The sequence below is a fragment of the Heliangelus exortis genome, chromosome 14, assembly GCF_036169615.1.
Source record: "Heliangelus exortis chromosome 14, bHelExo1.hap1, whole genome shotgun sequence".
Lineage (NCBI taxonomy): Eukaryota > Metazoa > Chordata > Aves > Apodiformes > Trochilidae > Heliangelus > Heliangelus exortis.
The window spans coordinates 17,491,539-17,517,862 of record NC_092435.1 but is presented as its reverse complement, the minus strand read 5'-3'; the positions used below and the strand labels follow the sequence as shown (position 1 = coordinate 17,517,862).

General features: G+C 42.6%; 1 protein-coding gene across 4 annotated transcripts; it reads left to right on the top strand.

Moving 5' to 3' along the window:
- The first annotated feature begins 1,835 nt into the window (after window positions 1–1,835).
- On the top strand, window positions 1,836–25,917 carry MTMR8 (myotubularin related protein 8). 4 transcript variants are annotated; one of them, XR_011728682.1, is made up of 16 exons: window positions 1,836–1,965; window positions 3,513–3,635; window positions 4,259–4,421; window positions 6,681–6,838; window positions 8,127–8,255; window positions 9,204–9,338; window positions 10,972–11,104; window positions 12,130–12,239; window positions 13,318–13,443; window positions 15,076–15,125; window positions 16,269–16,469; window positions 16,888–17,016; window positions 17,681–17,807; window positions 17,967–18,356; window positions 23,248–23,410; window positions 24,436–25,917. XR_011728682.1 is itself a non-coding variant. In XM_071757734.1 (15 exons), exons 1-15 carry the CDS (start codon window positions 1,942–1,944, stop codon window positions 18,252–18,254), a joined length of 1,944 nt encoding a protein of 647 aa, XP_071613835.1. In that variant the 5' UTR covers window positions 1,836–1,941; the 3' UTR covers window positions 18,255–22,922. The 4 variants fall into 4 exon arrangements, 2 of the variants coding, with proteins under 2 accessions (XP_071613835.1, XP_071613836.1); XR_011728681.1 differs by lacking the exons at window positions 23,248–23,410; window positions 24,436–25,917 and adding exons at window positions 10,464–10,536; window positions 19,230–22,922 and having other exon boundaries at window positions 9,204–9,313; XM_071757734.1 differs by lacking the exons at window positions 23,248–23,410; window positions 24,436–25,917 and adding an exon at window positions 10,464–10,536 and having other exon boundaries at window positions 9,204–9,313; window positions 17,967–22,922.
- The last annotated feature ends 407 nt before the right edge of the window (window positions 25,918–26,324 follow it).

Sequence of the window (26,324 nt, the reverse complement as noted above, 5' to 3'; positions counted from 1 at the left end):
GTTTTGATCCCTCCCTCTGCTTCACATCCTCAGGTTCAGTAAATGCAGATTTCTGGTACAAGATGTGGACACAGACCTGAAGGATCCAAAAAGGAGCAACAAAACTGCTGCCCTTGCAGGTGGGAGTCAGCAGGGTCTGTGTTGGATGGCATCTCTCTCCTTTATGGCATCCCTATGAGAAAGAGTTAGAAATGCCTTTACTTTTACATTTCTCAGAGATGAAGCTGAATCAATAGGTTTCTCACTTGCCAGGCTCAGCAGCTCAGATCTGCTCTGTGCTTTCCCCCTGGCTTCATCTTTCACTTGAGAAAAGCTCCCTGGAAGATGTCAGTGCCCTTTATTCCTTGGGATTCCTGCTAAAAACTGATCTCTGTGGCATCATACTAATATAAGTAAGCTGCATGGGTACTAGTGTCTGGCTGAGAAATGTATCACTCCAGTTTCTTCTCCTCTTCATCTCAATGTGTTTATTTCTTCACTCATTTTTTTTTTTTTTTTGTTTCTTTCTTCTGTGTGAGCTTTCCTTTGGGTACAGGAGGAAGAAGTGTTGTTATTATACATGTACATTGTGCAGCACTGTAGAGTCCTCTTGAGTGATCCCCACCCTGTCTTATTACTAATCTTGCCAACTACCATCCTTCTACAAATCCCAGGAGAAGCTACCAGAGGGGGAAGAAAAAAAACCAACCCACGACTTTGGATTGATGTGCAGCACAAATGCAAAGTCCTAATTAACCTGTGCTGCCCCCACTAATTACAGTGCTGGAGCCTGCGTGCAGGTGCTGCCTGGCACCGGGCAATTCCCCCACCTGCATTCCTCGTCTTAGCTGGAAGTGAAGCAGGGTGGGTTTACACAAGGGGTAGGAATTAACAAAGCTGCTTAATTGTAAGAGCATCCTCTGGCGGGTGCCAGGAGTGCAGGGGCTCTGTCTGACCCCTCGCAGCCTGGCTGCCCCCCCAGCTGGAGGAAGTCACATCAGCCCTGCCACCCCTTCCCACTCCTCTCAGTCAATTGTCTTACAAATTTCAGCATAAATCGTGTTTTAATCAACACCTCGTGGAGTCCGAGCGCCCTTCTCGCTGGGATCCCTTTGCAGCAGGTGAGCGTTGCCGTCTGTGGAGCAATAAAAAATGAAATTCCTCAGCCTGGATACCAGGGCATCCTCTTGGAATAAACTGGGAAATTAGAGGGTTTAGATTGCAGGGAACAGCCGGGGAAAGGCTGCTGCCCTTGGGTGCCGCCAGACTCCATGAATATTCATTGCGGAGCCAGCAGCAGGTGAATGGTAATGACAGGCGGGCCCCAGCACCACGCTTTGAAATTAAAATATACAGAAAAGCAGAGAAAACAGGGATCGGGAGTCCCGCCAAGTGCCTGCTACGGCCTGCCATGCTTATATCGATATATATATATATGTATATATACATTTATGTATCTCCAGCTCGCTTTCACGAGTGGGGAATGTGATTAGGCTACTAGCCAGTGAGAGCAACGCTCATGAACTTTAATATTGACGGAAAAAAACGTCTTGGGTTGTTTTTTTTTGTTGTTTTTTTCCCGCGAAATACCGCCCCAGAGCTTCTGGTCGTCCCTCCCCCGCGCCGGGGGGTGAGGGCAGGGGGCCTGCAGACACCGGGGTACGGCTACATCAGGATGGCTGAGCCCTGTGGAGGATGTCGGGGCTGCCCCCTGCCCTCCATAAGTAGCCCAGGGGCTCCGTGGCCAGGACGGCACCGAACCTGGCGACCGAACCGCCCCAATCCCCCGCCACTCCGCCGCCTCTCTGCCAGTACCTAAGATGGCGGCGGCGGCGCTGCTCGTCCCAAGTCTCGCGAGGTTTGCGGCGGGGTCGGGCGCTGCCCCCGGCAAATGGCGGCGGGGAGGAGGGCGGGCGGAGCGGGAGTGCTGAGGGGAGCCCGGGGGAGGCGGGCTCTGCCGCCATGGAGCACATCACCACCCCGAAGGTAAGAGTCCTGCCGCCACACCAACCACCTGACAGTCTCCTTCTCCGGTTCCCGGGGGCAGCCAACCGGGCCCGGCCCCTCCGCTGGGGCCTTCCTGAGGTGAAGCCCCCTCCCCCCAGCCCGGGGGTGAAGGCCTTGTCCGGGGTTGTTGTGGCAAGGGCTGGGTTGTTTGGTTTTGTTGTGAGGTGATTAATTTCAGTAAGCTGGGTGCCTTTGCTTTCCTTCAAGGCAAACGCATCTGTGAAGGGCCCTTGTGCTCCCCAGGCGGGTCTCGGATAAGTCAGAGCTGGTTGTCGGGGTGTGGGGATGGCTCCTGCTGCATCTCCTGCCTAGAAAGAGTTTTTCCTGAGGATACTGGGTTAAAAAGTGTTTTGGGTATGAGTCCTGTCAAGTCTGCTCATACCAAAGTGTGGAGGCTCCCTCAGTCTGAACGAGTGAATCAAAACGTTTTTTTTTTTCAGTTGAATAAAGTGAAACGGGAGCTCTGGAAATATTGTACTCAAGACAGCTTGAAAAAAAAACCACCAACCAAACAGCAAGGTGTTTATTTCAGGTAGCTGTTTGTCCAGACGGTTGTTGGGGCTATTTATTTATTTAAATACCAGGAAGGTTGCTGTATTCTGTTTCGTTTTATTCTATAGGGGATTAGTTTGGGGATGCTCCTTCCCCATGTTCTCTGAGGGCCTTGCTGGACCTGCTTGTCTCTAGTGGCCTGAAAATGGGGAGTGTTAGAAATAAAAATAGTACGAGCTAAAAAACGTGACCTACTGGGGAGACATCCAGCTGAGACCTCTGCTCTTCAAGTTTATTTGCTGACATTTTTCATGCTTTATCTCAGAATGGTGTAAGGAAGCTTGAACTAGTATCTGGTGTACAGTTTCCATTGTCCTAATTATTTTTTTTCTTTTTTGCACTAAGATGAAAGGAAAAATTCCATACACGTTAATTAGACAAATAGGCTAGGAGAAAAATCAACCAAATACTTTAAAATTAGTATTTTATCATGCCTGCCTTGATGTTTCTTGAAACTGCTTTTGTTAGTGAGCTGAGTGTGGCTTATGAAACGTGCTTGCACGCCTAAAAAGTGTGTTACAAGGAAAGCTCCTAATACTTTGTTGTAGTGACTGAGCATTTTGAAGTCAGACTGGAGTGGCCTGTTTCAGAGCCACACTTTGATTATACTGAACATGGACAGTCTGGTTGTTTGGTTTTTTGGTTTTTTGTTTTTTTGCAGTTGTTTTATTATTTTTGCAGCCCCACAGAGTAATAAACTCTGATCCTCTTGGCTACAAGTCCAGTAATCCTGTTATTTGTGCTGATACTAAACTCTGTTTGCTTAACCTTTTTGGCTTTGGTTACTGGAGAAGTAATTTGAGTTTATAGCATACAGCTGAGTTGGTGTTGCAGGGGCAATCTTAATTCTTACATTTTTACATCTTATGACCCGAGTTGTGTATTAGAAGTGAGATGATTGTGCTTCAGTGGGTGTTCAGGTATTTCCTTGAGCAAAGTTAAATTAAGTTTTTGGTTCCCTTTTTATGCTGCAGGTTGAAAATGTGAAGTTACTGGATCGTTACACGAATAGGAAGGCAGCAAATGGGACTTTATACCTGACAGCCACCCACCTCATCTATGTGGATGCTTCTGCTGAAGTCAGGAAAGAAACATGGGTATGTTGTGCTACCTAGATAAGCACAAGCATAAAAATTGCTTAATATCTCATATCCAAAATGAGAAGATGTGTGAATTCAAAGTTGTGTAGCCTTTCGATACCAAATGCTTCCCCAAAAAAAGCTGTTTTTGAAAGGAAATTAAGACAGTGGTTGTGTGTCTTGACAGAGGTCACTCACTGAATTTGTGTTAGTTCCAGGAACACAAAAAACTTGTGTAGCTTTCTAACTCAAACTCAATATACCATGCCACCAAACCTGCACATATAGCTTTTGAAGGTGAAAATTAGCACTGAAATTGGCCTTTTTTAATTAATTTTAAAGTTAAATAGGAACAACAAAACATATTGCATATGGGGGGGGAGGGGAAGCAAAGTGGACCAGGTAAAGAGTCTGTAGAAGTATCTTGCATACATCTGTGTTTTATCAGTCTTTGTGCGTGCAGTCTGGATGTTTATTATGTTTGATAAATACCACAAATAAACTAATTTTCTGCTGCTAGTGAAATTCAGTAAGCACAGACAGCCGATTGTTTTGCAAAAATTTCATAACCTGCTTTTACTGTTTGCAGCCTTATCAGTGGCTTCTGAAAAATTCCTGGTTTTTTTGCTTTTTTTTTCCAGATTCTGCATCACCATATTGCAACTGTAGAAAAACTGCCTCTGACCACAGCTGGTTATCCACTCCTTATTCACTGCAAGAACTTCCACATGGCTCACTTTGTCATTGGGCAGGAACGTGACTGCCACGAAGTCTATACCTCATTACTTAAACTTTCTCAACCAGGTATTTAGAGCAGGAGGCTGTTCTGCAAATCATTGGGATCACTTTGAGCTGGGAGGTTCCTCTTAAGCACTGCAGAAAGCTTTGCTGCCAAAAGATTGGTTTTGTGGTGTCAGCACAGGAGGAGGGGAGGATGTGAAATCAGAATCAGTTCCCTGCAGCAGAGAGGATCTGTGTGGGTTGGCTCAGGCTGTGGACAAGGGCATTTGCTTCCAACCTAAACACAAATATTTTTTGTGGCAGTGGGGATGAGGTGATCTCCCAGGAGAAACTTCATTTGCCCAGTGAGGCTGTGTGATGCATCTCAGGCTTTTTTCTCCTAGTGCTCATGCTGAGTGTCACATCCCATACCTGGCCATCATCATTTCTGTGACTTAACTATTGGCTGTGTGCAGTTCTGCCCTTTCCAGTTGATCCAGATGCTCATAGAATTCTGAAATCCCACAGAGAAAGCTTTAAACCCTGGCATCTGTAATTTGTTTCCCAACACCATGTTTAGGCTGCTCTTCAGTGTTTGTCTTCTTGAAGTTGTGAAACCCTGTGCTTCACCTTGGCTGCCCTGGCTTGGAGTCACTCTCTAAAAATAGTGTAAGCAAAACATCCTCAAAAGCCTCTTCTGGCTTCAGTTTTCTAGTCCATCATAGAGGAATCTTCAGACTCCTTGTTCTTGCAGGACAGCATTCCAAAGAGTTTCCTGTCTGGCTTCTCTCTGTGGCAGCTTCTGGTTTTGGGGCTCTCCTTCAGTGAACCAGCATTTGGAGGCTGACTTTAGTATAATTTGTAATTGCAATTTGTCACTGAGCTAAGGGAAGAGGATTGATAGCACCTGCCTGCTTCGTGCTGGCCAGCACACAGGACTTGAATAGAAACTGTGTAGTAAAAATGGGGTGGGTTTTTTTGCTGAGTTTGGGTTTTTCTTGATTGAAATTAAGGCTGGTGTCTATGCTCAGCATCTGAGCTTTGGAAGTTCTAATTCTAGTGCTGTACCTGTCAAGTTTCTGGTGTTCTGTTGAAAAGCTGTCCCTGTTCTTTTCAGTTGTGAAACTTGGGGATTATTGTAGCATCCTGAAGCACAGCAGCTCACTGCAGGGGGTGACATCAGCTTCTCTTGTGGTTATTTGTGTAATACACCATAGCTCTTCCTTTTGTTCTATTTATGGATATTTAACACTTCTGTTTTGTTATTTTTAAATTTCTCTCCCTATGATTCCATCATTATTTTTTATGTATTTATATTTGGCAGAGCATTTAATTATTTATGGGTTACAGGCGTGTGACTGACAGCTGTGGGTTACCTGCCTGGTAACCTGGCCACTTTATCAGCCTCTGACAGGTTTCACTCTGTCTCTGGAGCTCTTGCTGCCTTGGGAATCAGCTGAATGAGTTATTGATTGGATTTGCATTTTATGAAGAGAGGAAAGGAAATTGGGAAGGTAGAGATGGAGGGAGGAAGAAATTACCATTTGTCAGACACAGCCTGAAGCTTTTGTTGGGCTGACAGTAATGTTCAAGACATCTATCAAGTTTTCCTTGCTGCTCAGAACTCTGTTGAACGATGAACTCACAGGTGTGCAAGAGCTGTTTTATGAACCCTTCCCAGAAAATACATCTCTTAATATAGGTTTTAATTTACGGATTAATTCTCATTAATCCTCAGATCTCATCTAACATGCCTGTTGTAGTGAATTCAGTAGGAAATAACTTGCTTGGGAAAAACTACTACTTTGAAGTTTTAATTAATTCTGACACAGTGTTTTAGTGTATTACCCTGCATGTGGCAACTGAGCATTGGAAGTTCCTGAGGATTTCTCTGTGACTTCTTGACACCCTGAAGAAAAACCTGTAAATGTGAGGCTGAGAAACTTTAAATTTCTTTACTCTTCTGTCTAATACTCAAAATATTTTAGTTTTGTAGGGAGTGTTAATCAGTCAGTGTGCTGAGTAGTGAAGTACGCAGTGAGAAAACTTCATGCTTCTGATCTCTGAAGAGGCAGGAACGTAAAAAAAAATAGTTATTATCATAATATAACCAGCTATGCAGTACAGCAGCATAACCCTCTGGCTTTAGATTAGAGATTTCTACATCTCCTGATTTTTTTTTTTTATTCTTTTTTTTTTTACTAAATAGTTTTTTCAGTGTGTGCACCTGCAGCTCATGGCTTGCGTTCTCCAAAAGACCTGCTTGTAGGAAGGGGTGTTGACCTCTCTGTATGCCTTTATCTCTTTCTAACTAGTTAATTATTCCTTTTTTCTTCTTCCCAGTGAAGCCTGAAGAACTTTATGCATTCTCCTATAATCCTAAAATGTCTAAGGAATCCCGGGAGATTGGATGGAAGCTGATTGATTTGAAAGTAGATTACCAGCGTATGGGAATTCCAAACGACTGCTGGGAAGTAACAGATATTAATAAAGACTATGAGGTAATTCTTGCCCCAAAGTAGCCACTTAATGCAGTATCTTTTCTTTATTAATGACATACAGCAATCCTCCATGAGTGATGCCTCTGTGAAGGAATGGGCTCAGTTGGTTTTAATCAAAACAGCACCATCTCAGTTGGTTTTAATCAAAACAGCACCATCTTGATCTGAAGTTGTGGACTGTGGTGCCATGGAAGAGGGAAACAGAGCTGCAGAGTCACCTTGGTGTGCTTTGATCCCCCTGGCAAAGTACCAGATACTTGTTTTCCTAGAGAAATTTTAAGCCATCTGTTAGAAAAAACCTGAAGTACCCGTATCTGCTTTTGATATTTCCAAACCCTGTGCCACCAGGTGACAGATGCCTCGAGGAGAAGTAAATGGCAGTGGTTTGGCTTGATGGGGAATAAGGTGGAATAGAAAGGGACTAAGGAAGGAAGGAAAAAAACTGTTTTGCTTGCTTGAATTTTCTGATAAAAGAGGGCATTTTTTGTGTTATTCCCCTTCTTATTTCTTCTGATGTTGTGCACAGTCAGACCTTTCTGTCTGAAAGCAAGCAAACAACTCTGGGGAAGACACCACCATGTGAAGTCTTAAATCCCTTGCCCCTGTTCTCTGCTCCCTTCCCTCACTGGTTTTCTCTGTTGGTAATGCTTTGGGTTGAAGAAATGCAAACCTGTGGTGTCAGAAGTGATTGGTAATTTTAAATGACTGTGTGCTTGGATGCCTGCATTGAGATGCAGTGCAAGAGCTGATTAGGGCACCTAAAATCATTAATGACTTAAGCTTTACTTCGTAGTAAGTAAATCTCTGGTGCCACTGCTTTATCATTTCCTCAGGGTTTCCAGCTTAAAGCTGTCAAGCCTAAAGTAAAGCCAGATTTGGAAAGCAGCTCAGCTGCTAAGTGCCTGCTGGAGAGCCTGCACTTGTTTGAGGAGAAGGAATAAAGCTGGACTCTGAGGGTGCTACCTGGTTGCTGCAAGCTTGTTGCAAGTCAAATAAGATTTAGAGGGAACTTCTTAAATGTCATTCTTCTTAATTCTTCTTTGTGTGACAACTCAAGAACTTTCATGAATGTGTGGGTTAAAGAACTTCATTTTATTATCTACTGTGCAGCCCATTTTTTAAGCTCCAACTGCGAAACTGATGGTTCCCTTCACCCCGTTGCTTTATTTCGTACCCATTCCTATTACAACTGCTAGATTGTAAGCTGAATAAGAACCTTTAATGAATTTTGAATTGCTGAGTAGTACTGTATTATTTTTTTTTTCTTTCTTTCTTTCTTCTGACTTAGGTTTGCAGCACGTACCCTCCAGAGCTGGTGGTGCCCAGAGCTGCTAACAAGGCAGTGGTGATCGGAAGTTCAAAGTTCAGAAGCAGAGGACGGATTCCGGTGCTTTCTTACTTATATAAAGAAAACAATGTTAGTTGCTAATTGTCTGCTGCCTTTGGGGGGAGTAAGGCTTCCCCTTCTTGACTCAGTCCCCTGCCAGTGAAAGGAAAGAATGAGATAATTATTAGAGCGTATTAACTTCACGTTTGAGAGCTCTGCTTCTCTTAACAGCTTTAATACCAGTTTGTTCTGAGTCACAGAAGAAGCAAGTTCAAGACAAACACTTGGGATGCATCCCGAGCTGTGCAAAAAGCTTTCCAAGCTTCCTGTATGGATTTTTTTTTTTTTAATCAGCTTTCAGCAGTGCTTTGTTACTTGGAGTTTTAATCTGCTGTTCAGCAGTACTGCATAATGTTTTAATGAGATACATGTTACCTTAGCTAGATTTTGTAAGTACTGAAGAGGAAGAGCCGCCCTGAAATAACTCCCTGCTAGCTCAGAATAAGTAAATGTTTCATTTTTATTTTATTTTCCACTGAAGACCAGAATGTAAATTTTTAACTTTGCTGTCTCAGCAGTGGTTTAGATGCAGATGTTAGGAAAATGCTGTCACAGTCAAATTGTTGTTTTCCTGAGGAAGCGTGCCTTGACCTGGGCCACTGTATGGAGCTGTGCTGGCAGCCAGTGAAATGTCCCTGAAACATACCCTGTGCAGTTCTGAGTGTGGAACAGCAACAACTGATAAGCTAAGCTGTGGAAAATAATAGTTTGGACTGTAGACACCAAGTGGAACACAAGAGAAGCATTTGGGATACTCATCAGAGTGCAGTGAGAGCACAGTGCTGAAGTGTGCACCAGGGCTCCTTAGTCTCACCCCTTCCATAAGATTCCCAAACTTCTACCTTCGTGTCCATTTAAATAGTCTTTTCTGTTTTCAGTGAAACAGAGAATGGGACACTTAAACCCAACAAATTAGTGTTCTTTTGGGCAGTGGAGATGACCTGGAAGCAGAAAAATGTGAGCTGTTGTGTGTTGCAGGCTGCCATATGTCGTTGCAGCCAGCCCCTCTCCGGGTTCAGCGCACGCTGTCTGGAGGATGAGCAGATGCTGCAGGCCATCAGAGAAGCCAACCCTGGGAGCCCCTTCATGTATGTTGTAGACACAAGGCCAAAGGTATCTTCATGGGGTTTGTGGCTACTTTTAAAAGCTTGTATCTGATTTAGCAGTGCTGTTTCCAGTTCATTCCTTCACAACTCTGCTAATGCTTGTGCTCCTGGAGTATTCCGAGTTGAGGTTTGTGTTAAGGGTGACCTGGAGCAACTGGCAGTCTTCAGCCTTGGCTGAGACAGAGAAACATTTTCCCACAGAGAGCTCAGTCCTTGATCTGTTGAGGTGGAGAGAAGCTGGAGGATTCAGTTCCACAAGGCAGTATGGAGCCTGGTAACAACTGAGAGAAGCAATTCCTCCATTTTTCTTCATAAAAATAACACATGTTCTCAAGATTTGCAGCTTGGGGTTTGCTACAGGTCAGCTCTTCTGGCTTGTAGCCACAGTTTGGGGCTAGAACCTTGTTGCTGAAGTGTATTATATTTGCAGAATGAGATCTCTAATGACTGGCATCTTGAGGAACTGAGTTGAGAAACCAAATCAATGTCCTGTAAGCATCTTGATTGGGAGCATTGGTATAAGCAAATTAGGACGTGAGGATTTTTACAGTATGCAGTTATTTAAACACAAAGGCTTAAAAGTGCTCTGATTATTTTTTTATTTATATTTTTATTTTAAAACTGAGCTCTCTGAGAACCTGCTTCCCTGATTAGCTGTTGCAGTTGTGTTATAGAAGAGGCAGGTTTATTTAAAGCTACTGTGCAAGGTCAAGAAGGAAAAAAGTCTGGGAAAACAGGGACTGTTCACCTGCTGTCTCAACATGTATTTTGGTTTTTTGTAGTATGATATTTTCTAGAGAGAACCAATTTTGTAATTACATTTCTGTTTATAGCAGTCATGCATCCTTCTAGCACACCATGGCTTACTTTGAATGGTAGAACTGAAGTTATTTAATTGTTCTGAAAATGTCTATACTGTATCTGACTCCTCCCATTGCAGGCAAGTTACTCCTCTTCCCAAATTATTGTATGGGGGGTTGAGGTGCCCTTTATTTTTACTCCCCACTAAAGATTTCCTGTAACTCTGTTTGAGGTAATAGAGCAACTGGCTTCTTTTCTACTTCTTTTCTGCAGTTCCAGTTGGTTGCTGTATTCTTTCTGCTCAACCTTAATATTTCTATGTTTCCTTCAGGTGGCTTTATTTCATCTGTGCATGTATGTCTGTGAAAAGCTTTGGAATTCTCTTACTATTTCTATACCACCATGTATGTATGTTACTCATAACAATGGCTTTCCTAGTTTTATTTCATATGCATCAATCTGAATCTTTTTGTGTAGCTTCACAGTTAAGGCAGACTCAGTGCCTCTCTACCTGTTTAGATGGCAGCAGTATGCTGAAATTGGGCCCAGTTTTGGGGCTGCCTACCCTAACAAATTCTATCCAGGCTCTTAATGAGTGTCTGCATATGACTAATGGACTGGAGAGCCTGGGATAATTGTAGTGAAAGAGCTGGAAGTCATGTCTGGGAGGGGGGGGAAGTACCTCTGAGTAACAGTTTTGTTGGTATACTCTATATTTTCTGGTGTGTTCTGGGAGATTTTTAAAAAAGGACTTGCAAAGCATTTATTTCTGCTTACAATGTGTTGTAATTTTTTCTCTTTCTTTTCTCTCCTCTTCCCATTCCCTTTGAATGTGACAGTTAAATGCCATGGCTAACAGAGCTGCTGGGAAGGGCTATGAGAATGAAGATAATTATGAGAACATTCGCTTTAAATTTATTGGCATAGAAAACATCCACGTGATGAGGAACAGCTTGCAGAAACTCCTGGAAGGTAGCTACTCCTCCTGCTTACTTTGTGAGCTGTGGAAAGAGGCAAACCAGGCCCATGTTTTCCCTAATGAACTTCTGGAGAAGTCCTGGTCAAGGTGCTGGTGCAGCTTGGATCAGAGCAGCACACTCTGCTAGCTGGTTTCCAGCACTGTTGTCATCCTTGAGCAGGCAAAGACTGCAGAATGGGGCAGAGCAGATGCTGCAAATCATTCTGCCTGGTTGTTGGGCTTAGTTTTCCAAAATATAATACAAGTGCTGTCATTTGAAATAAGAGTTTAATATTTTAGTAACCAGCACGAGGGTCATCTTGCTTCAAAATAGCTGAATAATTGATGCTTACCAATTGCCTGGCCAGGTAGCATGGCAGGAGCTGTGGTGACCTTGGAGAAAAATGAGGTTATTCACATGAATCTCAAATATAAATCCTCAATTGCCTGTTCCTGGCAGATTTATTTTGTGGGGGAAGAAGAGGCAGAATAAATATTTGTTTGCTCCTATATTCTTTGACAGTGACAAAATCTCCTGGCTGGTGCTTATGGACTGTTGAACTCATAAATATAGATATTTTCTGTGCTGGGGTTTAGTATAGCATCTGAGTTGCCTTCAAGGTCAGACATGTTATTTCTCTCTAAATTACACCCCTCCTTTCTTCAGAGCTTTGTAGTGGCAACTGCACATCAGTGGTTGTTGGATGTGTGTGTGATGGGGATTTGTAGTGAAGTAACAGATCCCTAAACACTTTCTTTGGAAAAAAACTCAGCTAAAAAAAAGAGATATTGTTTAAAAATAGGATATTTTCGGATTTCTCAAGTTCTCTCATACTTAAAAATGTCTGGATTGGGTATTTTAAGTGTGCAGCCAGTAGGCTCTGTGTGTTCTTTAGACAGGGTATTGCTGCTGGCACTTAGCAGGGTGGAAATCCAGGCTTCTGGGGTCTGTTGCTGTGAAGAGCTAATGAGGAGGTGGGGAAAAGGAAGCCCGGTTGTTGACAGAGTGTCAGCAAATCCCTTTGTTTGTGTCTTTTAGTGTGTGAAATGAAGTCCCCCTCAATGAGTGATTTCCTCACTGGGCTGGAGAACTCAGGTTGGTTACGGCACATTAAGGCTGTGATGGATGCAGGTGTCTTTCTTGCCAAGGTAAAACTGTACCCCCGACCTGTAGGTGAATAAAAAAAAAAAATCTGTACTTCTCTGTTAGGGGCTGGCCCAAGGCTGGGAAGTTTTCTCAGGAGAGAAGGTGGGAAAAGATGGCTGCTCAGGTCAGCCTCAGTGCTCAAAAACAGGCCTGCAGCTGGAGAAGGTGGAGTGGGTTTTGCAGCTTGCTCTCTCCTAGCCTGTTCCTGTTGCCCTGAAATGTAGAGGTTGAGACTTTGTTCTTTCCACTCTCCTGTAACAAGCAGTTCCCAGGGTTTTATTAGAACTCATTAGAAACAACATCACAGAATGTAAGTGACCTTTAGAAACTCACACATCTTTAGTAGTTCAACCAGCTCCTAACCTTGTGCTCATTAGTTACTGATCTGCTCTGCTTTAAATGAGGGATTGTTTAGGCCAGTTTTATTTTCTCCTGTGTGTTTGATGTGATGTGGGGGCTGCTCATTTTGATGATTCAACCCAGTCCTTATTTCTGCAGAGGTTGTGGCTTTGCAGGTCAGGTGAAGGGAGAAAAGTCACATAGGTGCATGGCTCTTCAGAAATAGTAAAGGACATTCAGGCAACATGTGGCAGGAGTAGGGACCTGCTGTAAATGTTGTCTTTTCCCTCTCAAAATTTCCCCATGTAGCAAACAAGAAGCTATTTTGTGCTTCTCCTCTGCCACTCGTGCAAAGGGAAGATGATGATCCAGATGGAAGTTCTAATTTTTCTTGAGCTGTTCTTAGTTCTTGTGTCCAGTTGTTACTCCTGACTCATATACTAATTCCTTTCCTCAGAGGAGAAGTCTGAGAATTCTGAGACTTCAGAATGGATTGGCCATTCTGGGAGCAGAGAGTCCTTTGGTTTTTTGACACTCTGACATTTTATTCTAGTTGGGTTTCCTGTGGGTTGATGGCTGGCTGCCCAGAAATGGTGCATTCCCATGGTCCAGAGGAGAAATGACAAATGTTTCCCCTGGGGTTTTATGCCAGCCAGGTAAATGCAAATGAAGGGGTAGCATTTAATTACAGTGAGCAACCTAGAAAGCTGCTCAGCTTTCTGTCTGGTCTCTCCTTGGCAGGCTGTGAAGGATGAAAGTGCCAGTGTGCTGGTGCACTGCTCGGATGGGTGGGATCGCACGGCTCAGGTCTGCTCCCTGGCCAGCCTCCTCTTAGATCCCTTTTACAGGACTTTCAAAGGCTTCATGGTAAGAACACAAACGTTGGGGGGTTCAAAAAGAGAAAGTGCTTCCTGGATTTGAAATGTAAACAGGCCCTAATTAAACGTTTTAGGCCATTTCCTGGAACAAATAGTAGGTGACCTATATAAAAACAGCTTTGATTCTCTAAACGAGCTTTAATTGCTCTGAACAGCATGGGCACAAACAGCAGTGGTTGATTTACAATTCCCAAATCTTTGTTTCCTTGAGTGGCTACATGAGCACCACTAATGAGACATTTCAGGAAGAGATGAGTGAGCAAGGGATGCAACTCTGGCAGCAATCCACAAAAAAAAAAATAAATGGTGAAGCAGTTTGTAATTTTAGACTTACAATGAATGGTCTCTGATCTGCTAGAATTTGAAATAGGGTGAACTCATTCTTGTGCAGAGGGCAGCATATAACCTCTATATTATGGCAAATCTCTGCATAATTTAAGGTCTTTTAAAAAAGCCAGTGCACATGAATTTGGCTTCTGCTGCTGAATTTTTATTATTTGATACCATGGCTGCATAAGTATAGTGCTACATGTGATGTTATCTGTCTGTTCCCCTCCTTTTGTCAAACATCTGAAAGATAAGCTGCTGCTGCTGCTTTCTCACAGGAGTTTCTTAAACCTAGAAGCCAGAACAAGGCAAATTTTGCCTCTTGTGTTGTGCTGCACTGCTGGGACTCTGTCCTTGCATTCCATGCTCTTTGTATTATTATCAGTTTTGCTCCTGGACTATGCTGCAGTCCTTTAACAGTGAAAATGACATCAGTGTGAAACATCTGCCTGGGCTTTACCTGTGCTCTAGACAATTCTGGATGAACATGATTTTAATTAGGAAAAGGAGCAGTAAATAAACCAGGCAAATGCTTCTCTGTCCTCTGAGCAAATGGTTTCTGTGCACAAGTCCTGTGATGGTGGCCACCCCAAAATGAATGCAATGGAGGTGGAAAAAATGGAAGGGCAATATAACTTTATTTTAAGAAAAACTATTGTGAATTTCTGCTTGCCTTTTGTTCTTTAAGACTCTGGGTGATGATATTTGGAACTGATCTTTAAGTATGATCCAGCAAGGCAAGCAAGAATGGATTCAGCATCACTCTTCTAGTTCCTTATGAGACACATTTATAAGGCAAACACAGCTTCCTTGTTATTTCCTTATCTATAGCACAGACATTCTACTTAGAAGAGAAATAGCCATATAGTTCTGGTTTCATCAATACACAGCTGTACTTCTGTTTTGTGTGTTAAACATTTGCTGAATTCAGTTGCTGATTTATTTTGCCAAATATCACAATGTTTTTTACTGCAGTACATTGTACACAGTGTAATATTAAGCTCCTCATTATTTTGGCTCAGTGTGTTTATATGCTAGGATTATAACAACACACAAACTCCCTCAAAATATTACTAAATCACTCAAAATAACTTCAGATTCCAACAGTGACATTGTACCTGTAATTGTGGATAAATATATTCTATAAATCACTATTTTCATTGACTTCTATGGGCATGCACAGAGCAGGCCAGCAGGTAGCATCACTTGTAAGGTTTTTAGAGCCTTAACATGAAAGGCTTCATTTTGCTCTTTCTAACAAAAGTAACATTCTGTTTTTAACCTCTGTTTGAAGGTTCTGATAGAGAAGGAGTGGATTGCAATGGGCCACAAGTTCTCACACAGGTAAGAGCAGCAGCTTCTCTTGGGTGTGGTGGCTGGGTGAAGGTTTGCTTGAGAAACCTTCAGGTGTTTTCAGGTTCATGTGCCCCTGAAAAACATAAATTAAAATAGAGGACAGAGGCAAAAAGATTTGGAAAATACTAGAGGTGGTGACATAAAGTCAGTTTGCAGAATCATCCAGTCTGGAACAAATTGAATTCCTGAGTGTTTTCCTACTGGCAAAATCACATTTGTGTTATGTGAGGAGTGCTAATGTTCTGGCAAGATGCTGAGTCTCCTGGAAGAAAATCTCTGCTAATGGTTTTCAGGCTTTTACCAACTTGAAAGCATAAACTTGAGTCCAGTACAGTGCTGAAAACCAATTTGACCTTCCTTCCCTAGGCAGATTAAAAATGCTGTGATTCCTGTAAATAATATCCTGCATTTAGCAGGATATTACCTTGAATTGCTGCTTGTTATATTAACCAGGCAGAAATTAGGAACACTGGTGGCACAACAGACAATGAGGAAGGAGGGGACAGATCTATACAGTGGCATTAGCTTTTTAGAAATGGAAGCTTTGTTCTTGATGTGAAACTGATTCCTGGTTCTGTTAATTAAACAAATGTGATTATTTAAAGCATATCTGGAGGAACTAAAAGCACTATGTGCACCTTATCCTGGAGCAAAGATAAACTGCTCTTGGATCATTACTGGCCAGATAAATATTCTATGATAATAATTTCTGTTTCTTTAAGGACTTGCTGTCTCTTCTTGCTTTAAGACAAAAAAAAAAAAAAAAAGGTTTTAAAAGGATTATTTCCTTATATTCAAGCAAGATACTGAGGAGAATATTGCCTTTTGTCCTTTGTACTAACATCATAGCATAGGCTCAAGGATTCCTGTTTCACAAATACATCTCATGAAGCTTGCACGTCTGTTTCTGTAGGTTCTTTCAGTGCTAATTTTACTTGAGAAAGGGATATTGCACAGTTCTTGTCCCTCTTGCAGTTGCTGCAAGATAAACCACGTGGATTTTCCTTCTGACTGCAGAATAACTTCATATTCTGCTCGTGAATGAAACTTCCCTGTTGAATTCCCGTGCCGTTAAGCATTAATTTTTTTTTTTTTTTTTTTTTAACCCTGGTTTTGTTTGCCACTCTCTAGGTGTGGCCACTTGTATGGTGACCCCAAGGAGGTCTCCCCTGTCTTCACCCAGTTTGTGGAGTGTGTCTGGCAGCTGATGCAGCAGTTCCCCTGCGCCTTCGAGTTCAGCGAGCGTTTCCTTCTCGAAATCCACGACCACGTCTACTCCTGCCAGTTTGGCAACTTCCTGGGGACCTGCCACAAGGAGCGTGAGGAGATGAAGTGAGTTGGTGGTTCCTACAGAGACAGCAGTCTAGAAGTTGATTTAAATGTCAGGAGGAGGGCAGGTTGTTTCAGTGCAGTTGTAGTGTGGTTGGGGGTAGCGTTGTCTTGATAGATGTTTATGTTCTCCAGTGTGGGGAAAAAAAAAAATAAAAGTAGATTAATCATATCCCCAAAGTCAGATGTTTCCATTTGGACCACAGTAATAACTTGCAGATTCCCCTTTTGGACTGGGTAGTGTCCATTTTAAATATCTGTTCCTCAGTGGTGTATCTTAAGCTTATGAAGTTATTCAAATACTGTGTAGAAATAACTCTCAGCTCCCTTATCTAATTCTACTCAGAACAGTAGAACTGATTCATCTACTTAACTTGATTCTTTTTTTTTTTAGTGGTTAAATGTTGTTTCTAATTGACAGAATCTTTGAGAAGACCCATTCTCTGTGGCCTTTCCTCTTACAGAAGAAACAGGAATTGAGAAATCCTTTGTACAGAGGATTTACAGCTTACAAAGAGCTTCAACCAAACACTCTACCCTTCAGTTTCCAGTAAGTTGCTTCTTTAAGAAGTGGTAGAAGGAGGGGGAGCATTTCTTTCATTGTAATATAGATTGGTAATTCAGGTTTAATAAAATAAATTCCCACTGATCAATATGGTTTGTTTTACCTTTCCCTTCAATTCCTCATCCATAAATTGAGAGCAGTGGTGCACAGGCTATTGCTAAATAACTGTAGATATACTGTAATTTAAAATATGTTATTTTCTTTGGTGCTGAGAAAGAGGGTGGGGAAGGGCAAGGAAAAAAAGAACTTCAGACATGTAGATAGACCCCCCCACACCCTGACTGCTTGCTCTGTCAAATTTACATGATAGGATGGGCTATTGCTAAAGTTCCTTATTTCCCCCCTTTTACTGTATCTTGAGGAAGTCATTTAAAGAGGAATTTCAGTGCCCAGTCACCCCCAGGCCTGTGCAGTCAGGGTGGTTTTCACAAGAAGGGATTTCTTGTTGCTCTACTTGCTTGCCCAGGGTGTTCCAGCTGAACTGATCAGTTTTGAACTTGATGAAAATTTTACACTGATACTGATACCACTTTCCTTTTAAAAACCAATTACTTACCTCAGTTTGAATTTTTTTCTGACACAGCATCTAGTGTGGTGGGCAGTGGTGTGTGGCTGGCTGCCTAATTCTCTTTTCTTGCCCTGTTCTGAGGTTTTGGTGTGGGATGTACAATCGTTTTGACAAGGGCATGCATCCCAAGCAGTGTGTGCTGGATCATCTGCTCAGCTGCTTAAACCAGAAGGTGAAACTGGAGGAGGATGCCTCTGAACTGGAAAATGTGAGTCCTCAATCTTAATAGTTAAAATTAAAAAAATTAAAAATACACTGGTTTAGGCAAATGCAGCACTGGCACTAAACGATTGCTTCAGCATGGATCTGGGAATAACAGCTTTCATTAATAATTTTTTTTTTTTTTAATGTCTTTTCATTTGTGTAGAAACTTCCTTTCCTTGATGGTCCTTTGCCCAGTGACACTTGCTCCTTCTCTAAAGTGGGAAGTGCTGCTACAAAGACACCAATGCTCAACACTCCTCAGGATTACGAAGGGGAGGCCCCTCCTGTGCTGAGCAATGGCTCCTCAGCAGAGGATGCAGATGTTGTGTCAGACATGGAGCAGAAGCACACAGAGAACCTGTCTCCTCACCACGACCTCCATCCTCTCAGTGCCACCGTTGGTGTTTCAGACTCCCCAGTGAAGGATGGAAAAGCTCAGCAGCACCATTGAGCAGCTCTGAGGACTCTGTTCAGCCAAACCAGGCACTGGTGGTGGTGAGGCAGGGGGGAGCTGTGCCCCTGCCAGGGTGTTCACCACCATTTCCAGCTCCATGTGAGTAGGTGTGTCTGCAGGGAGCTGTGCTCCTGGGGAGGGGACAGCCTGGTTGCCTTTGCTTTGGTGTGCATCATTTGATGAAGATGCATACAGAGCTTCCCAGAAGGCTGCCTTGACTCAGTGTAAACCTTAAATTTTCAGTGGAAGCAGGATGTGTGTTGGGACTTCCTGCCAGCTCTGGTATTTCAGGCTAAAAGAAATCTTGGTCAGTTAATGTGGGGCTGTGGAGCTGTGCAGTGGTTATAACCAGAGCAGGAAAGATGCAACCCATTAATTCTCAGTGATGGTGCCAGGTCATCTTAAAAAGATAGGAAAATTCAGTTCATCTTAAAATGATTAAAAACAAAATCAGTCATCATCTTAGCTGTGAATGAATCTCTGCATGGACCCTCACCTTGTGGCAGAACTGATTCATTTGTTGGTTCCTATGCATATTTGTTAAACAAAACCAAACCCCCCTGTGCCTTTTTATGGAGACCACTTTAATGTCTAGCCATCCAATGTACTGTTTTTATTATTGTAGTGTAGAGTGTAGTATTTGCTCCCCTTTGTAGTCAGTATTTTTAAACAAGGTTTTTTTTATCTGCTGCTGGCTTCTCTCAAGATCTCTGCTGATCCCCTGAGTTTAGTAGCTTCTTTCTAAGTTAACCTTACAAAGAATAAGCTTTTTTAGGCCTTGTTTACTGATTGTGAGCATGCAGCAAGCCACAAAGAGAGCCTTTAACACAGGAATTTTTGACAGAAGGAGGATTAGAAATGAGAAAAGGTGGGAAAAAATTAATATGGGGGTTTCCCCTCTTATTTTAGGATCTTGGTTAAATTGAAGCGAGAGAGTAATTCCTTGTTCTAAACTCTTTGTGCTTCCCTCAGGTCTGTGAGGCAGTAATTACAGATGAGGTGTGTACTGTTACTGAAATGGGACCTAAAACCATCACTTCAAGTATTTTTGCTGAGTGGTTACAGTGAATATTGTCTTGGATGCTAATGTTAGATGCCCCTCAGATGTTTTGTCTGTACTGTCAAGATGTGAGGAGTGATCAGGCCTCTTCTGGCCATGAACTTTGTAATTAATGGCACAGAGAGTCCCTTGATGCAGCTTAATTCTTAAGATGCTTTTCTGCTTTCTTTTGGATCCTGCTGTTTAAACGAGCTGCTGCCCTTAGGTCTTAAAAAAACAGTTTCTCTCTTTTATAAAAATTTTGAAACAAACTGAAAATACTTTCTATGTTAGACCTTGAAATAAAAATAAAAAGGAGAAACATTTCATTGTTGCACTGTAAAATGCAGTAGCCATTGCTATAAGCCAGTGGTGAAATGACCAGGTTAGTTTCAGTGTTCAAGATAAAGTAGAAAAGCAAAAAAACCCAACCAGAACTCTCCTGCTTTGAGTAAGAATACATCTGTTTTTATTTAGCATATCAAAAGACCCCAAGAAAAAGGACACCTTCTGACACAGTTTCCTTAGTACCTAGGATGGCAAAGAGAAACTTCTTTTTGATGTTGCAAGGTTTTCAGTCTTAGAGCAAGTCATTTCTTAAGTAATTTTTAAAAGTAGTTGTTTTCAAGGTAGGAGTGAGAGAGCTACAGTGTGAGCTGGATGTGACAGCTGAGCACATAACCAGATATGCTTGAGCAGATGTTGGAAAACGGTTGGGGGGAGGACCTATCAAAAATCCTGCACCCTGCAACAGCTCTGTGTCTTATTTTGAAGGATGAACATTCCTGAGTCCATCTTCTCTTGATCTGAAGATGAGTGTCTGCTGTTGAGTCTCTTTGCTACTATGAAGAGATCTCCTAAGCTCCTGACACAAAGTTAGTCTGCCAGCCTTTTAATTTTGCCATATCCATGTCCTCCTCCAGCAGAGAGGCTGCATCTGAAGTCTTTTTCTTTTGCTCCAGCTGCTCTAGATACCCGGGGTGTGGACTCTCCTGTAGATTTCCACTGGAGGGTGCTGGGGAGGTGGTTTCCCTTGCTCTCTTTCTTGTGCAGAAGCTCAGTTTCACACGAGCATTTAGCAGCTTGGAGCCCTTTTCATCTGGACTGGGAGACCCAACCCTGCCTTTCTTTTCTAGGTGGTGGAAGAGTGGATAGTATGCATGGCTTCTTAAATAGAGAACTCTAAAATGGTAGCTGAGACCAAGACAGGGACTTGTTAGGACTGGTTACTCCAGATGGCATCAGTTCTTTTAACTCCTTCTATAATGAAAATTGGAGAATTGCAGAGAATTTTGACTACTGAAGGATTTAGAGATGCCATTGGTTAATCTTCCTCAGAAACATTTTGCAGGTTTCTGTGTGTGTTTACATGCTGCCTCCTCTTTTAAATTACCATAGATTACCCTGGAAAAGCTAGAATCTTATATTTTTGTCCCCAAAATGTGATGCTGACATCTCCACAAATTCTTCTTGTCTACAGTATGACTACAGGTATATATAACCATGGAAAGTTTACTTCATACACTGAAAGTATTAGTAAGCTTTTAGTAGTCTTGCTGCTTTGGGCTTCAGTAGCAAAACCATGGATGACTTAGAGCTTTGAAATGCAAAATCTAGCCCAAACAAAAAAAGTAATGTACTTGGATTTAATGTACATGGATGGTCAAAGTCTACAACATATTAAAAATCATTCATGCTGGTGCTGTAGATTTTAAGATTCCAGGGTTTCCTGGCTTTCTGTGAGACTATTTGTTTGAAAACCAGTTAGCTAGAAGCTTTTTTGTGCTTTTTAACTCTTGTGTGTGTCAAGACCAAAAATGACTGCAGCATGTCCTCAGGACTCTGCTCAGCTGGGCCTGGCTTCCCAGAGCCTTGCAGGAAGCCTCCATTCCCTCCTCAGAGTGCCCTGCTGACAGTGGTGAGTGACTGCATTATATCTTCCCTGAAAGTGTGAAAGAAGTGTAAAAGCTGTTACATAGGAATCTTCTTCTTTAAGCACTGTGTAGGGGTGAAAAATGACTGTAACTTATTTATTCCCTGTGGAGCATCCCTGCCTGGGGCAGTCAGAAATACTGCTTGTTGTTTGGAGCTGTTGAGTGCACAGTGCAGGTTGTTGCTTCCATTTGGGTTCCTCACTGGGAGGCAGGAGGGATCCTGTTTGTTCTCTTTGTCTCAAACTCTTCCTTTTCTGGAGCCCCTCTTGCTCCCAATAGGCACAGCACTGCACTGGGCAAGTGCCTGGGATTTTCTGTGTTAAAGTTACTACTTGGATGTAGAAAAGGGACTTGTGGAGCTTTATTTCTTCACTGAAATGTCTTCAGGTGAGCTCGACAGTGCTGGGTTCCTCAGTTGTGTTTTGTTTTGCAGTTGTCATCTGTGGTGGGGGGAATCCAAGCAGTGCTGTTGGCTTTTCAGGAAAAAAAGGGAATAATTGGTTGGCCCATAGATACTGTAGTTCTCAGCTGGCCCTTGCTTGTGGGAGAGGAAAAGCAGCTTGTTAAAGCCTTCAGGCATTCTGTACTTCTAGCTGTATGTTCTGCTCCTGGTGAATGCTTTTTGTTTCAGTGCTCAGAAGGAAAACCCAGCTGCTCTCTAGGTGCTCACTGGCACATAAAGCTGCCCTGACCAGGATGGGGAAGGAGACTTTAAGTACTTGTGGGGAGCTGATTAGCTTCAGTTTGCTGCAGCAAAGCCTCTCAAATCCTGATGAGAGAGATGTGCTGATCAGGAGAACTCAAAATGCATCTGCTGCTTGGCTCTTCTCCCCTTCCCCCACTTTGCTTTGAGTGCTGGGCTTTTTTTTTTTTTTTTTTTTGTCAGGAGCTACCATTCCTTGTTTACATCCCATCCCTCTTGCACTCACAGGCACTTCCTGGCCCTCAGGGTGGAGTGGAGGGAAGATGCTGTTCTGAATGTAGTAGTTTTGTTTTTAATTAATACTCAGCACTTGACTAATTAGATGAGGAATGCTTCAAACCCAGTGATGTTGAGTCCAAGTTTTCCTCAGCAATCTCGAGCACTGAGAGCAGTTGGGTGGGTGCCAGTGGCAGTGGGTATGACTTTTGGGGACAGGTATTTTGAGTCCTTTTGCCATCTCTGAACTAGAGAAGCAATGCAGAGAGAGAGGGGAGGTTAACACTGCTGACCTCCATCCCTTCTCCCATCATTTAGCTGTGTCTGAGGCTGTATTTCATGTAGCAGCATTCTTACTACTGGAGTAACTTGTAGCACTGGATCCAGGCACACAGATGTACTCCTCCTGTCATCCACAAACTGATCTTTGTAGGAACGTACCTAGAATTGTGTGTAGTACTTGGCTGGAAATTGTAAATGTTTTTGCTGTTTCTGTAAGTCAGTTGCTGTTTTTGTCAGTGTAACTGTGGAGGGACAGTTGTGTACAATTGTGGGTGAAGAAACCCCCTACTCTTGAATGTGCTGCAGTGGCTGTGTACCTGTAAGTCCTTTTAGTTAATGCACTGCTTAAAAAAAATTAATTGTACCATGTTTAGAGGAGCACTGTGTCTTTTTTTTTTTTTCTGTAAATGTATTTGTTCCATGAATTTTCATTTGTATTACAGTTTATTTTTATTCCTTACAAAAATAAATACCTTGTCTTTTTAAAGTAAGCAAGTAGCCTGGTTTTTGGTTAATTAACCTCAAAGCAGAACTTCACACTTTGAAATGTGAGATCAGTTAAAGACTCTGAAGTAGTGGGCTTCAAGTGAGTGTGATTCCACTTCCACTTCTTTTACAGAACAGGAACTGGGTGACCTCACTGGTTTCAGAGGGGCTTGAGGGTGTAGAACTGCTTTGAGTCTTTTCTAAAAGAAACAATAAAAAAGTCACAATATTGATGAAGCTGTATTAAATTTTCTGTACAATTGGTTATTCTTTTTTTTTTTTTTTTTAATTACATTTTTCTCTGTATATAAAAACAAAATCCCTTTTCAGTGTTTTCTTCCTCCTGGAAAGCTGTCCTTCCATCCCTCACTCATGGATGAGTGTCTACAGGTGCTTCCAGGCTGACTTGAAAACCTTTCTGAGAAGCAGAACTTTTTTTCTGGCCTGCTGCAAGGAACTGAGTGTGACCTTCGTGGGCATTGCATGGTGCCAGGTGAAGAAATTTTTTTCTTGTAGCTTTGAGTGGAGAATCTACAGTCCATCTGCTGATGGGTGTCATTTAAAAATGCTCTTATCCAATTCTTTTTAACCAGGTAATGAGTCAAGTTGGGGGTTGAGTGCCAACTCCAGTGAGGTGGGAGAATGCTCAAGCAAAAAGGAGATTCCAGGTACAAAACTTGCTTCGTGTTGGTAGCCAAGGTTGGAATTAGTGCTTTAATAACTTCCAGCTCTGCAGTAACAGTCTAATTTTGCCATTAGACAGAGATGTTAAAGCAGAGAGAAAGAGAGAAATGAGATGATAGGAGTTAATTTGATGTTTATAAGGCTTTACAAAATGCTTCAGGATGCCATTTGGAATGGTAAATTCATGTAAATGATTTAAATCTCTGCCTGGAAAAGCAACATAGGCTATTTTAGTAATTGGTTTTAAAATAAGCATTTGGAGATTTTTTTTAATACTCAGTGTGGGAGGCAAGGGAACTGCAGGACAGGGATGTGACCTGCAGAAGAACATGCTGAGTGTCAGCAGAAGAGACAGGAACCCACCACCAATACCTGTTACCCAGCCCCAAATATTTTCTACTGTGCATCATAAAAATGGTTATTTCTTTTTAATGTATTCAGGCAATAAATATGCCTGAAGCTTGGGTATTCTCAGTCCCCAGATGTTTCAAACTCTTTTTTTCCTTCCTGCTAATTTTAAATGTTCTTAATGTTGCCAGTGAAATCCTTCATTTACCTGAATTAGTCTTGCCTTGCATTTAATAGGATTATTAACATTAACACTGACTAAAATTGATAAAGCTGTACTTTACATTTGGGGGAAATGTATTGTCTGTTTGACAGCACCTTTGCTGAGGGTGATTTAAAACTTCCCTCTTGTGTCTGACTTTGAGGGGGAAGGTTACATTTGGAGCAGAGGAATACTGAGGAAAGATCTCTGTGAATGATCAGTGCCACACAGACCCCTCCTGGAGTGAGGGGTGGGCACGTGCTGAGTTTGGTTCTGTGTTTCAGGTCCTTACTTGATCATCTCCTGGGTTTATGGCTGTCAGCTCCTTGGATCTGAAAGGAAAGGGATTCCTGGAAGGTGATGGAAGCAGGGAGGCATCATGCAACACCACCAAACTTCTGGGGCTCCAGTGCTGCTGAATTCCTGCAGGAATGACCTCATAGAGGAGAAGAAACAGTTGCTGGGTCCATCCTTCAATTCAAACTCTGATTTTTGGGTGTTAATGCACCCATTAAATTGCAAGGGTCCTGAGGAGGAGTCCTGGGAGTTGTTGCTGTGCAGTTGTGCAGCACAGGCAAGGGCTGCTCTTGGAGGTGTTTGTTTCCTGTCATGGTTACCACCTGAATCACCTTGAGCCACCTCCCAGCTGGGTGGTGGGAAGGTGAGCAGCAGAACAGGCAGCTCTGGTGCTGGAAAGCTGTGAGCAGATGTTTGGATCAGCACAGAGGGAAACTCCCAAGGTCAAAGGCTCTGCTGCTGCTTGGCAGTGATTATAGTTCAAAAGCAGGAATCAGAAGTAGCCCTGTGCAATAACTGCACATTTCTGACCTTGAGGGCTGTTGGTAAATCCTTAATCCCTGCAAAATGATTTATTTGGGTACTGTTTAGCACTAGATTTTAAAATCATAATTATTAGTGGCATTAAATCAGAAAGCTCATTATCTCTTTTCAGCTATGTTAATAACTAAATCTTTTTAATGGAAGCAACTTTGGACAGGATTTACCTTCCCCAAAAACCTTGATTGGCATTAGATGTGCTTTCTGCCCTTTATTTCTTCCCCAGTTAATGACTGCAGGAGTTGTTCTGCCCCCAGCACGTGTTGGGTCAGGCAGCAGCTCAGGAGCAGCCCCCTCCTGCTTGGAGCTCAGGCAGAAGGTGACTGCTTCCCCCAACTCCTCAGGCTTCCCCAGTGTGGGAAGTTTGTCCAAAATGGCTCAAACTCACCAGCCACTTCTCCCTGGGCTCCCACTTGGGTTTTATCTGAACCTTCTGGTGTAAATGCTCATGCTTGGTGCTGTCTAGGACACCTCTGGCTGTTGAGGGAGCAGGATGAGTGTGTCAGGTTGTGTTCTTCCACTGGAGCATGGATTAGCAGCAAGTACTGTGTACTTTCTGCTTCAGGAGGATTTGGTTTAACCTCTGTTCCTTACCAAAGAGCTGCTCTTGTTTCTGAGATTCCTTTTCTTGGTTAACAACTCAGCAGCAGCAGCAGCAACAACAAAAGACGATGCCGTTTGTCATGAAATTTTTAAGGATTTTCCTTTCATCTTCCCTTACAGTTTCCAAACACTTCGTATTTTCTAATGTGTATTCATGCTGCTGTCTTTATCCCTCTTTTTTTCTCCATTCTCGTACACTGTCTTTTTAATTGCTGCTTTTGTTTTTGCATTTAGTTGAAGGGGTTTCCAGCCAGGCTTGGCTTCTGACTGCAGCATCCCTGTTGTGGTCGCAGTTTATTGACACTTAATAAACCCTGAACTCCCCACTTACACTTCAGTGTTTATCCACACTTCCCCTACTCAGTAATTCCATTCCTAGCACTGGCTTTGGGACACTGACCTTTCTGAAGTAACAATCTATTTTTGAGTGAATTCAGAGAGAGTGAAACCAAAAGTCTGAAACCTATCATCACTGAACATTTTCCTGCTCTCCATGCTTTTCACAGCATGACTACAAACTGCATGTGATGATGATGGCAGAGACACCATCAATGTTTTGCAGAGCACCCTGGTCTTACTACTTGCAGCAATGGAGTTTTTTTTCTGCTGGGTAATTTGGGTCCCCTCTCGTTATCTAATACCACTGATAATGCTGCCTCAAACTCTCAGCCTGCTCCTGCCCCACCACCAAAAAGTTTGGCAAAGGCTTAAAGGGAACTGGATAAAATAGGAT

Excerpts from the sequence above, each read along its gene's own strand:
- MTMR8 (XM_071757734.1), top strand. The coding sequence starts at position 1,942 with ATGGAGCACATCACCACCCCGAAG. Across the intron at positions 1,966-3,512 it reads AGCACATCACCACCCCGAAG|GTTGAAAATGTGAAGTTACT; the intron begins GTAAGAGTCCTG and ends TTTATGCTGCAG. Across the intron at positions 4,422-6,680 it reads ACTTAAACTTTCTCAACCAG|TGAAGCCTGAAGAACTTTAT; the intron begins GTATTTAGAGCA and ends TCTTCTTCCCAG.